Genomic DNA, 13,438 nt, shown 5'->3' with positions numbered 1-13,438 from the left:
TTTTAGCAAATCATCCTCAGCGATATTTAAAACTAATTTTATTATTGATCTAGTTGCATATTTGGTGTTTCAGAGATCACCTAGATAGTATACGTTTTTGCATTAATTTACGTTACACATTATTTGCACAAAACTTCACATAAAGAATTGTGTGAGAAAAGGATATTGACATTACTGTTTCTACATTTCCCTGTGAGGAAAAAAAAATCCCGTTTCTGGATGTCCTCAGTATCCTTTACAAGCAATATGAATTAGTATTTAAACTCAGTGGGATTTGTGCTACAGCCTAATCCTTGCATCTCCTTACGCTTGATTCTCTTGAAACTAAAGGAACAACCTGGTCTCAAAAACTTTCAGTGTATCTTTGAAAGAAAAAGATTTAATCTTTTCTAATGAGTTGAAAGAAGTTGCTAGAAAAGAAAAACTTTCCAGTCATTCCTGTCATTAGATGTTGTCAGCCACTTCAGTTTGCAATGTAATCTAAGAGGAAATAAAGTCTTGGTCTGATCATGCTCTGTATGGCTCAGACCTAAAAGCTAGAAGCAGCAAAAGCATACCCACTTCAACCTTCTGAAGCTTTGCATCAGATAAGGTTGGCAATTAAGGAGATGCTGTATTAGCTAAGAGTTTAGGAAAAAAGATTGAAGGAAGCCTTTTATCACTGAAAAAAGTCTTACTTTGGGAGAACGTAATGCCTCCAAGAAAGATGAAGTTTTGTGGTGGTTTCCCAACTTAATAGTGATTCACAGATATGAAATATTCTAGAATAAGGTATATGTATTTCTGTATACATTTACAAAGGCCTAAACAGATAAAACATGTATTCTAGTTCTGTGTATGTTTGGATATTTCACATACGTTATCTTTTCTGTGTTATCAGACTATGTTTTGGTGTAATATCAAGTACATTCATATATTATAGAGCTTGGCTAGAAGATTTGTGGCTCTAGCACACCAGCTACTACAGCTGTAACCAGAATTCAGTACTTTAAATTACTGTGGAAGGAGTTTCCACATCACAGCTTGCATTACAAAAGGAACAATGAAACTGGTATAAGGATAAATGAAGAATAACAATGGAAGGACTGTCTACTCCCTGCTGTCTAATAGAGTATCTTTAAAACTTGGTGGTTTTATTTATTCTAGCCGAGAGATAACTGATATGAAAGCAACTCTCTCCAGGACCACATGCAATAGTTTTTGCTCTAACTGCTGACACAAAAACATTACCTAATATAGAGCATGCTGACATTGAACTAGCCACACCTCTCTACCATAGGGCAGACCTAATTGAACCCCTGAATCAATTTAGCATGTCTGCCTGTAACTTATTTCATGGAAAGAGTGGATTGGAGAGAAATGTCAAAAAACACAACGTCACCTAAAGCTCCTTCCATAGGAGCGCTGCAAAAATGATTTCAGGCAGCTACACAATGGATTTCCCTAGCTTCCGAATTAGCATTAACTAGTAAGGTTTGAGTGAAGGGGTTCCAACAAAGAACTCTCTTTTTTACCTAGAGTCCCCTTTATTTTGCACAGAAATACCTTCCGGCAGCTAATTCTCCAACTAGAACACCGGGCCCTCCTTCTGAGACCCGTTCACCTCGTGCCGTCCAAACCGTTGGGCTGACGCAGTCCGTTAACCCCTCAGCACACTAGGTTAACGGGGACGCTCGCCCCGCCTTGCCAGTCAGAGAAGAGCACGAACGAAGGCGAGGAGCTGCCGTGGACCTGCGACGGTGCAGACAGCCTGCACTGAATAAGCCCAACCAGGCTTCGAAGGGGGGGGTGAAAAACTGAAGTCACAGCTTTTGAGCGACGCCGCCGACCCCCACAACGGCCGAGCCGCCAGGCCACCGCTACCACACACCCACACCCACACCCACACCCACACCCACACCCGCCCCTGCCTCGAGCCTCGCGCCGCCGCCCCGCACGCAACCCCTCCCCCCACCAACGGCCGCCTGCCGCCCGCGCCCCAGCCCCGGGAACGCTCCCGGCCAATCAGCGCGCGGCAGCCATTGACAGGCAGAAGCTGACGGAAAGCAGCGCCTATAGGTAAAACAGAGACGGGAACAGGACCGACCAGCGTATCCCGCCCCCCCCGCGAGGCTCTTTAATTGGCTACTTCTTCTCCAGGCTGCCCAATCAGAGAGTGCTTTCTAAAAGCAAGCCGAGCCTATCAGAGAGGTGCTTCTTCTTTGCCCGTGGCAGTTTGAAACCGTCACGCCGGGAGCGGCTGTCGCCCCGCAGGTGAGAGGCGGCGGGGACGGGACGGGACGGGACGGGAGGGCCGTGCCGTGCCGTGCCGTGCCGTGCCGTGCCCGGCGCTCTCCACCGCGCCCCCACGCCCAGCTTTGCACAGCCGTGCTGGGCCCCCGTCGTCCGAGGGGACAGTGTTCGGCTCCCGTGGGCCGCCGCCGTTAGCGCCGACCCCCCCCTCCCCCGTCCCCTCCCCGGGTAGTTGGGCCGGTTGCTTTAAAAATCCTGTCTCAAAAAACAAAACTCCCCTCTCCGGTTCACGTATGAGGTCGTGTTCCCTCCTGTCTGCCCACCCGGGCGCCTACCCGCTGTGCCCCCCGGGGATGTGTGACACACACACACACACACACACACACACCCCGTGATTTGGCCCCTTTTCTCTAGCTGACATGGTAGTGGTCGCGTAGTGTCCCCTGTGCAGGCATCAGCGGAGACTGCAGAGCTGCTGGAGTAAGAAGCTTGAGGATGTGGATTTGAGCAGTGTTACTTCATATTTGCAAATGGGTGCAGTTAAGGGGAAAGGAGGTGTGCTCACTTCGCTGGGAGAAGAAATAGTTTCCATTTTCTGATGCAGGCTCCCCTGATCTGAGTGTAACAATGTTAAATTATTTGAAAAGCATCAGTCAAAACAAATCATTGATTTTCAATCAAAAACAAATCCAAAAACATAAAATACTGAGCAGAGCTCAAATAATGTAAAATCAAATACAAGAGCAGCCATGCTAGATCAGACCAAAGATCTTTATAATTCAGCATCTGGTTCCTAAAAGTAGCCCTCTTAACACTGGCATGGTGTATTTATGGTTTCAAAGAAGTTACTGCTGTTATCAGGAATCTCATTTTGATGAACTCAGATATGTGTTGGCAGATGCTTGGGGGAGATTGGAAGAACATGCTAAGTGTACTAATGCTTCTGTCGCTACTCTCCCACCATCCAGTGATTTGCAGCATCACAACTTACTGACTCTGAGGTGGTGTCTTACTTAATACCTCCTGAGAGATTTCTCTTTTAGAAACTTACTTAGTCTTTTTCTTGATCTTTGCACGTGCTCACTGAGATCAAAGCAGATAACTTGGTCTCAGCATGAAGTGGCGGTGACATCTGCAAACAACAGCTTCGAAGAAGCATATTTGTCTTAATTTATTGTAGTAATCTAATCTGTTTTTCTGTAATTAAGCAGATTTCTAGTATTCTAGGTTTGCTGGAATTTTTCATTTATTACTGAGTTTTAAGCTTGAAATAACAGTTATTGTTCGACTTCGTAGAGACCCTAAATGCTCTGTAGTACAAAGACCAGAACTCCATAGACCTGATGTGCAGTTTAAAAGGAGAAGGAAAAAAAAAGGCAGACCAATTTATAGTGTGAGAAGATGGTCTGATTTATGATCTAATTGTAACTTCAGTTTGGTATTGGCAAAAGCGTACAAAAAAGTAAGGAAACGCTAGTTTGCTCAGCAAGTGGCTTTTGATGATCAGGGTTCTTCACACAGATGGGAGAATAAGCAAACTGGTTGTTGAAAAACTGTACTTATGAGCAGTACAGGCTAGCAACTTGGGCTGAGTGGAAGGAAATAAAAATTGATAGGTACAGTGGGGATAGCTTATGAAGGGTCTTGAAAGTAAACAGCTTATGTTTGAGAGAGAAAGAGAGACACTAAAAGGATTTGTGAAAAAGGTTCAGAAGGCCAAAGGACTAACTGAGAAACTGACCTTTGCAGCAGGAGTTTGGGTGGATATTTGTATGTAAAGATGGTATTTATCAAGCTCAGGAAAAGGATGTTGCAATAATCAAAATGTAAGATTATACCCTGAATAAGTCCCAAGGCCTGTCCGTGTCATACAGCTGCAGGGTTTAGAGTTATCTTTGCTGCTACTAATTGGCATTTTCACTTGTCAGTTCATTTTATGAAGTGAATTGTTACAGACTAGCTGTTTATAAAGTCCAAAGTTCTCTCATAGTTTCCATTTCAAATACCTGCTGTTATGGGCATTTGATTTTGTAAAATACAGTCCAGCTAAAACGTGACTTTTTCGGGAAACTTTTTTCCCATGGTCGGGCAGAATTAGCTTGGCAGAAGCTGAATGTGGAAAGGTTTTACCTGTGGCAGAGCTTTTATAGTGCAGGAAAAGTCAGTATCTAGAATAACTCGAAGAATAAAAAGACAGTTAACTTCCATCTGTATTCCTACAAAGAGAACTATGAGATTATTGAGTTTTTTGACATTTTGAAAAGAGATGATGCTTAAGGAGGATATGTCCTGCCAATTTAGAGACAGTACAACTATCAATTTAAAAATAACATTTCTGTCAGAAAATGCATCTGTTTAAAAAAAATCGTTATAATTGACACACTTAAATGTCTCTTTAAAAAATAAATGTTTCTTTGCATAATTGTTTGCTGTACAGTACAGGCAGCCAATTCCTTTAGTTATTTATGTTGGTCTTTCTCCCATGTGTACTCTCTGCTGACATCTCCCGTGCTCGAATGTGTCTGATCATGGCTTTTCACACGCATTAAACAACTATATCATTCTGCCCTTCATTCATTAACCTTCCACTTTCTTAATAATCGGCTCCCACTCAATTTTTAAATTCCTTTCGTTTCTCCCTGTCTCACATCCTTTAGAGTTCTTTTCCCCATATCCTCTCATGTTTTCTAGCAAGAGCTTCAGTTTTGCACTGAAGGGGTTTTGCAAAGCTGCAGTAGATTAAAAAAAAATAAAATCTTTTAGAAAGCCCTCAAGTTTCTTATCAGTTCTGCAACATCGCTTTCCTAGATGTTCACAAATACCTCACTACCTTGCTCAGAAATTGCTGGAATGATTGACATTACCTGGAGCTAAGAAGGAATTGGCTGTCCTGTCAATATCTGGTCATCTTCCTGGGCCTATAAGGTGCCAACTGAAGCAGAGTAGAAGATGGAGGAAGACTGATGTTGACCACTAGGAAGAAGCTTCAAGGTGTTAGTCAGGGCATCGTGTCAGCTTGGACTGCAGTTGAGGTAGTTCCCGGGGAAAAAAGTCCCAGGGAGCTTAGAGATTCCTACGTCGCTCTGTAGGAATTTTGTACAGAAACAAGCTAATAAGCTCCAAAATAATACAGTGATGATGGAGGGACTGACACAGACATGTAACCATAAATTGAGGCTTCTCTCACTCTCTATATGTCCGTTTCTTTTTTCTCTAGCAGTGTACTTTAGTTACTCATATTTAATGTAAAATTTTATATTGTGTAACATGAAGCATTAGGTATGACAAACTTATTCAGTTAACTTGGAACAGTAGAAAAATTTTAATTTGTTGCTTTTGAGTCTTCTGTTGTTTTATTCAAAATCCTTTGAAGTCAGTAGAAGTCTTTTCATGGTTTTGAGTATGGGTTTAATCAAGCAATTAAATACCTATCAGTCTATACTCATAGCAGTGTATAATACAGACATTACGCAGTAACATCATACACCTTCAGATTAGCCCACCAACTGGGAATTGAAGTAGTTACTACAGCAGAGTTTGTGTTGCTAAAAAAAATACAGGCGAACATAGAGCAAACCTGTTAGAACTAAAAAGTGAAGTTCAGCTTCTACTGTTTTATAGACTAACTTTGTGCAGAATGTCATCAGATGAGGAGAAAAGCACAAGTCCTGTTTTGCCAAAAGACTCAGTTCGTGGCAGTTCTGTTTCTTCAGATCTTCAGGTAGGAAAGAAACAGCCTCATTTGATTCTGTATGGCATCTTTTTTTTTTTTGTGGCAAAGGATAATTATGAGGAAATGTTCAAACTAACTCATGCATCTTTTTTATATTTTAGGTGCATGGGAAAACAATATAAATGTTAGTGAAAGGAATCAAATTAGACAAGTAAAATTTGAGAGTAAAAATTCTTCACTTGGATTTGTCTTTTGTCCATGTCACAAGAAATTTCAATATATGGGAGAAGTTTCATATAACCTTAGGAAACTGATTACTGACAGCTATAAGTAAAATAGTACAGTTTTCTTTGTGTGTGTGTGTGTGTGTATTACTTTTTATCTGTGTGTTAAGTCTGGTAGAGAAGAGTAAATTTGACACAGTAGGATAGAAACCAATTATTTCTGAGGGATGAAGCACAGCTGTATATTAGGCTTCTTAAACAATATTGTAAGAACGCTTTTTTTTTTTTAATGGCTCCCCCCCGCCCCGCCTTGGAGTAGGATTGTGCCTAAGTTGGTGTCTCAAAAGAAACATAGGTTTTTTTTTCCTGCATCAAATGTGCCAAGATATACTGGAATTTTAATGGTGGGGTTTTTTTGCTTTACTGTGCTCAGCATTCTTTTGAGAGCATGTGAAGGTATTGGATAAAGTCTTTATCCCATTGTCTTGAAAGAGGTAGAATTTCATCATTTAACAATTGTCTGTTGCCTTTTGGGTAGTATTTTTTCCTTTGATGGGATTCTATCCAAAACAGGCTACTTTTGCACTAATAATTTTTGCTGTTTGTCATGTAGGAATGTGTACTTACCTTTGTCACCCAAAAAGCAATGGGTGCAATTGGTGTATACAGCTGAAGCACTGTTAAATTAACTTTTTATTTCTGTGGATTGACTTTGTCCCTTTTAAACTACCTGTTCAGGGGGAATTTTGTTTTCACACTTTTTCACATTTATCTTGTGGATAAGATTTCTTAATCTATATTCATCAAAAATAGTTCATCTGTGTTTCCAGTGCCTTTTGTAGTTGGAAAACAGGCTGAAGGTGTTTGAGCCACTCTTTTCCTGTTGTTTTGTTATCTTGACTGCCATCCAAAGGACAAAATCCATGCAACATCTACAGATTTTTAGTATCATTTAAGAAGGAGGGAAAAAAAACAACTTCTAAATGCTTTTGTGCCCTTTGAAACACTATTTATTAAAAGATACCTGAGTTCTTTGTTATTCTGAGATCTCATAGAATCTAAACTACCTCTATAGGAAGCTATGGATGTGCATTTAAAGTGGTAGAATACAGTAGTGTGCATGGTTAGAACATTCTAGGATATTCCTATAAATTTGCTATGAAAACATCTTTATGGGCAGAACTTGTAGAGGAAATAAAACACCTATTTCATTGGAGTAAGAAGTCTGCAAGTTTTAATACCAAGGCTTAATGCCAAGGTTTCCTTGCACAGATACCTATCTGTATCTCTTTGTTGACCTAGTTAACAGTAGTGGCTGGTTTTCTGAATATCAGCTTACATATTAAAGGTTCTTATGTATTTGAGGTTTGAGCGCATCAGAATATATTAGACAACAATTTGCTTATCATCTTTTGGTCTTCACATAGCATGCAATATAAAAAGAATTGTGCTCATATCAAGAAGTTTAAGTAAGTACTTAGTAAAATTACGCAATATGCATGGCCTAACTGCAGATGTGTGTTAGCTTTCTTAATTAAGCATGTAGCATTATCTAAGGGCTTGCATGTATTTTACAGGAATATTATCCAGTTCTTACACACAGTAAGAATATACATTGAAGAATGGTTCCCCATTAAGTAAAACCAATTGAAGTCAAAATCTGAATCTGGATTTACTTTCGAAATCCAGAAGTCTGGATGTAAATAGTTCACTCTCTTGCTTGTTCTTGTTATTTCCGCACTTTTATTTCCTTTAGGGGCTAAATCTAAAAAACTGATAATTTGTTGATTTGCAGCTAACTAACTTTTACATGGAATGTGATATTTCCTTACCAAAAGCATATGCTATGCATACTTGTTTGTAACCATATAGCTTCATATATGATTCCTTGGGCTTTTAATTTTAGCATGATAGGCTAGAAGATGAGAAATGGAAAGTTGAAAGGAAACTAGAATTCAGTTAAAATACAAAACCTAGCTTCTTCAAATGTTCTCTGGTTAGTTGAAACCCACATAAATGTGAGGGTTACATTGAAAGTGTTAAACCATTATGCATTTAAGCTGATTGATTCAACAAAGTATTACATGTAATTGGTACATTTAAACTGATTGTTTCCACTCTGACTTCTTCCAGCTTGAACAGGAAAATAATTTTTCAATTCACAATTGGTTTCTGAGCCTTGAGCGCATTAGGATGCTAAACTGAACTAGTGAAATAATATTAAGTGAAGAAAAAGCTACTGCTGGTGTCTTGGTGTAATACTTTCAGACTATGTTGTTTCCAAATGTTTTAATTAGTGGCTTTGATCACTAGGCATTAACCGCTACTGGAACTTTTTTTTTTTATTACTGTTGGAATGGCTTGTATAATGTTTATGCTGCAATACCGATTGTTTAGTTTCACGTTGAACTCTAAATAGTTCCATTCTGAAAATCTGTTTAATTAGGAAACTTCAAGAAAACATGAACTTACTTGATTTACATTGGCATGTAGTATAAAGCCATATACCAGTTACACTTGTTCATAACTTTTTAAAGGGCAAGCTTTTATATTAGTTTTATACACACACCACCACCATGACTATATAACTTAATAAATATGTAATATATGGTGAGAATAACCATATCTAATCTGAAGAAAATATTAGATAATCAAATGTGTTCTGATGGTTGGCTTTATAACTCCTCCCAAAGAGACTGTAATATTACAGAATGTGAAATGTGACTCTCTGCTGAGTAGCATCTTTGTCATGGATACAAAAATACTTTTTTTTTTTTTTTCCTTCTCCTTTGTGGTAACAGTGATGCTCAAAAACAGTATTAGGTGACTCCTAATCTGGAATCTGTTTTCATACTTCGTATTTTTTGAGGTGCCTATTATACTATCTAATTTTGGCATCTAGCAAATCTTCAGGTGTAACTACTGTATCTAGTAGTAAATGGGACGTATTTCAGAACATGAAGTAACAGAGTGATAAACTATTATAACTGACTTCTAAATATTAAGAAAACAGCTGGCTTTTGCAGTTTTAAGGCAAATTCTTTTAGTTTCAACCATAATACAAAATAATCTCAAAAATTATCTAAAATCATTTTCACTCTTTCCTTCCTCTGCCTAAGTTTTGGAAACATAATCATAGCTTTATAACTATTTGTCCCCATTTTGTGACAGGATGAATATGAAGAGCTGCTTCGTTATGCTGTAGTGACTCCAAAGTTTGAACATCATGTCCCGAAGTGGACAGAACCTGCCTCAGAACTGAGAGCAGGTGACAGGTATTCGAATGTAACAGATGATGTCATACACCATAAAACTGCAGGTAATATGTGCAAAGCTGTGAGTTGAGTTTACAAGAGCAATGATAAAATTTTATGGATAAAAGTTTTCTAATAGCTTTTGTTTGAAAAGAATGTACAGTTCACGTATAATACATTTGAAGAAGAAATTTAGGAAGGTATTATGTTCACTGAAGGTTCTCTCTCGATAACATAGCTTTCAGGTGGTAGTGTTCATGTGCTGACAGTTCTTTGTTCTAACCATGGCATAAAGTGTAAAAGAAATGTTTAAGGTGGTTGGTGTAATAATGCAGAAGTTGGGGTCCTCACTTAAAGTATTCTTTACAGAAGCTTGAGAGTTCACGGCTGGTTTTGCTCATACCTGTGCTGCCATGATAGATAAACGTGTGTTTAAAGGATTGTTATTTTGAAGTAAGAATTACCTGAAATGGGCTTTGTGTAATGGCTAATCAAGTCACTGCGTGAATGTCCTTCTGAAGTCTTTTAGTTCAGTTCAATAGTGCACTCTGTTCTAGTTTTTGTTACTTGGTCTTTAAGAATTTGTAAACTTTATGTCTTGTGATGCATTGTGATGACACTTCAGAGTAACAGTGGTATTTCTGGTTATCACTAGCATTTAGCTTGAGGAAGTTCTGTTAATATTGCTTTAGAAGAAACAGTAAACGATCATACCTGCATTATTTCTTTAGTAGGGAATTTAACTTAAAGAAACATGAAGAACTTACCTTAAACTAACTTCTGTTGTTCAGAAGGTCTGTCATTTCATGATGAAAATACTTACCTACAGTTTTCTGTTACCTAGTTTTCTGTATCCTGTCCTTAAGGGAAGTTGGGACCTTTATGCCAGGTCTGCCTCTACTATTTAGAGGAGAATGGGGTGTAGAAGTGGGTGGATCATTCTACAAAGAGAGATTAAGTGCCTTGAGGCGATATGTAAACCTGGTGCTAGTTGTCTTCACTGGAGTAAATGTTGTTCCCGGCTGATGTATGCAAGAGTTCTTGGCCATGCTGATGAGAGCTAAATAACCCTGTGCTAAAAGGAATTTACTAGTGCACTTGCAAAGGACAGTGCAGACACTGGCAGAAGTTTATCTCATACTAGAAAGAACCATGACCAAAAATAAGTACATATTCTGAAATTGTGCGCTTTTTTCACTAGAATATACAGCAGCCTTAGTGAGCTATCGGTTGCCATTTAGTTAATTTGTGTCAATACATTATAGCAAAAACTAATCTAGAAATAGTGTTCTTAAAACAAGAAATGTGATTAAAATGAGGAGAGCAGTATTGGTTATGCTCTGTGTGCTTCCCTTCCCACAGTGAGTGTGTGCAGTGGAATCTAGGCACATTAAGGCCCTCAAATCATTACCTCCCTCCAATATACCATAAGGAGAAATATTTTGTCATTTTATCAGCCATTGGAGGAACTTAGTCCCTCTGGACATCATATCTGTAACTTCCCCTCTGTGCAGAATTACTGTAGTTGCTTCGCTGAATATCAGACTCCTTTAGGAAATGTAGAAGGCATGATGTTGCCTTCACTGAAAGCAGGAGAATAGTGGTTTGGAGAGAGAGAATGTTCTGTAATGGAAACAGGATCTGGAATTGGAATGTGAGTTATTTTAGAAAAAATTCTGCTAACACACGTTTCAAAAGTAGCCTATGGAACTTCTGGTTTATGAATTTCACACACAGAAGTTTATTAACTTCATCTAGTGTAGTTATGTCCTATGTGAGAAGTGTGCCAAGACTGTATAAAAAACGTGATCAGTAGAAGTTGTCGATATTTTGTACTATGGCAATTATTCCCAAATAATCAAACATTGTAGAAAAAATTCCTCCGTAGTGACAGATATTCCTGCAACTCCTAGAATGGAAGCAGTTAGTTATGGGTTAAAAAACAAACACACAAACAAAAATTATGATACAAATTGTTTTGATTTGGGGAGAAAAGCATCCTTATTTGTTGTATCAGTAGGTCAAGGTAGTGAAAATTACAGCCTGATAGATTAAACTAAAGGTTACTACTAAGCTATCTATGATGTCTACAGCCAAAGAATGTCCTGTGGCTGGTAGGTTGCCAGCATTCAAATGCTATTGCAAAACTCTAGATTCCAAGACAACTGCTGGAAACATTTCTGTGCTTGAGAAATTTCTCTTAGAAGATGAACAGAACAATTCCAAACTGAACCATTTGGAACAACATTATCGAGCAAATCCCTATTCAGATGTTATCCACAGAGTCCTCTAGGCTTGTACAGGTGGATCTAGGTTTCTGGGTAATCATATGATTTTTCTTCAGAATTATAAAAGTATACAGCTGAGTTTTGTCATTCAGTTTGAGTGGAACTGTATTTTCTAACAGAATACTTGTGGTGCATGGTATTGCTCTTCATAAGGAAGATCAGAATCAAAACAGTAGACTACAGCTTTTTTGGGTAGGTCATTGTACATATTCCATTTGTGCTTTGCTGTGTCTCAATACAGAACTTTTTGCCAGCCCTGTCTACTGTTTCTGCTACCTCTGAGAGAGGGGTTATCTATCTTGCATTTGTTTGGATCCCAAAAACATAGCTTATCAACTCTTATGTTCCTTTTTACTGCTTAAAGTTGGACAACAGAAGTGAGAGGACAATATTCCTTTCCCTTGGTTTTTCTCTTGAAAGATTTGAATAGAGTTATCTTTTAATATACTTGGTATTACCAAATAAGAATAGTCATTTGTAAGCTGTAGTTGCCCTAGCAGCAGGGGAAGTGCTCTTATACTTGATGGTTTATCAAAATTTCTCATTGTATGTATATGGCTTATTGTATGTGTATGGCTCATTATGTAAGCCAGCTCTTCCTTTGAGTTGTAGACACTCATATGTTTGTTTTCTTTGCAAAGGGTAGCACAGTGCAAAATATAATTTGCCATAATTTTTAAATGAAAATTTTGGTTTAAAAATAAAAAAGGATGTGCTCTTGATCTGCTATTAGAGACTGAGGCAAGAAAAATATTTACATGGCCTCCATCATACTTCTACTAACTACACAGTATTTCAACTTGTAGAGCTCAGCTACTTTATCAAAACAGAGGTTTGCTATTCAAAATGTCACTACCTCCTGTCAGTCTGGGAAGGAGATGTCTTGAAACAGAGTTGCAGATCTGCATGCAATCTGTTTATTGAAAGAAGATTACATTTTATTTTAACTTTAGAAAAGGATCTGACCAAAACATGTCCAACTCTTTTACAGAACCTCCAGTACTGATTAAGAGTGACTGAATATTTGAGTGGTATTTGTCACAGGGTTTGTTTTGTTTCTGTTTGTTTTTCGGGTATGGATGATGCAAGGCATTGGATGAGACATGGAAATATAGACAAAAACAAGCTCAATATTACACGTCTGATACTGGTAGATCAGCAGGTTGTTTCAAGAGAACAGTCTTAATTTTTTTGTTCAGCTCCATTCTTTTGGGATTGCTACAAGTTCATATAACAAATCGGGCTCTTTGACATTAGTTCTTTTCCTGTCCTGCTACAATGTTGTGACTGTGTTAAAATACTAAATCATAAATTATCAGGGTATTGTTCTGTAACTTTGTAGAACAAAATGCATGTCTGTGCTGTGTATAATGTTAAGACGAAAAGTTCACTCTTCTACAGAAATTCTCAACACTTTTGTTTTCTTTTCTTTTTTTGTTCTCCACATGGTTTTGGTATTGAGAGGGCAATGGAGTTGCCAATGCTACGTGATGCCTTCTCAAATGAAGTTGTGTTTGTGGAGTATCCTTTGGTAATACTTCTTGATTTTATTTTTTCATCAATTTTTTAAAATTGAGGTGACTATTTTCAAGAATTTGACTGCCCTGGTGGTGTATTATGACTGTAGAAGTCCAATTACTGGTAATCTTCATTTGTTTCAGTAATTTTAATGATAAATAATTAACTAAACTTCACTAAAAGCTTCCAGTCAAATATGAAAAATAATTAGAATGAAGCATGCTGTGCTATTCAATCCAATGTCCAGAT

General features: G+C 38.2%; 1 protein-coding gene across 4 annotated transcripts in view; it reads left to right on the top strand.

Moving 5' to 3' along the window:
- The first annotated feature begins 2,154 nt into the window (after positions 1-2,154).
- Positions 2,155-13,438, top strand: part of LOC112987058 (centrosomal protein POC5) — a 27,282-nt gene continuing 15,998 nt past the window's right edge. Inside the window, exons 1-3 of one of the 4 annotated variants that reach the window (XM_026106741.2) lie at positions 2,155-2,253; positions 9,301-9,448; positions 13,134-13,202. Coding sequence is in view for 1 of the 4 variants with exons in the window: in XM_026106736.2 (XP_025962521.1) it covers positions 5,870-5,953; positions 9,301-9,448 (232 nt within the window). In the remaining 3 variants the exon portion in view is untranslated. Of the gene's footprint in view, positions 2,254-5,853; positions 5,954-9,300; positions 9,449-13,133; positions 13,203-13,438 lie in introns of all 4 variants that reach the window. The other 3 variants (XM_026106736.2, XM_064501018.1, XM_026106740.2) reach the window with 3 other exon arrangements.

The sequence above is a fragment of the Dromaius novaehollandiae genome, chromosome W (assembly GCF_036370855.1).
Source record: "Dromaius novaehollandiae isolate bDroNov1 chromosome W, bDroNov1.hap1, whole genome shotgun sequence".
In the NCBI taxonomy this organism is placed as follows: Eukaryota; Metazoa; Chordata; class Aves; order Casuariiformes; family Dromaiidae; genus Dromaius; species Dromaius novaehollandiae.
This window is presented reverse-complemented; position numbering and strand designations above follow the sequence as displayed.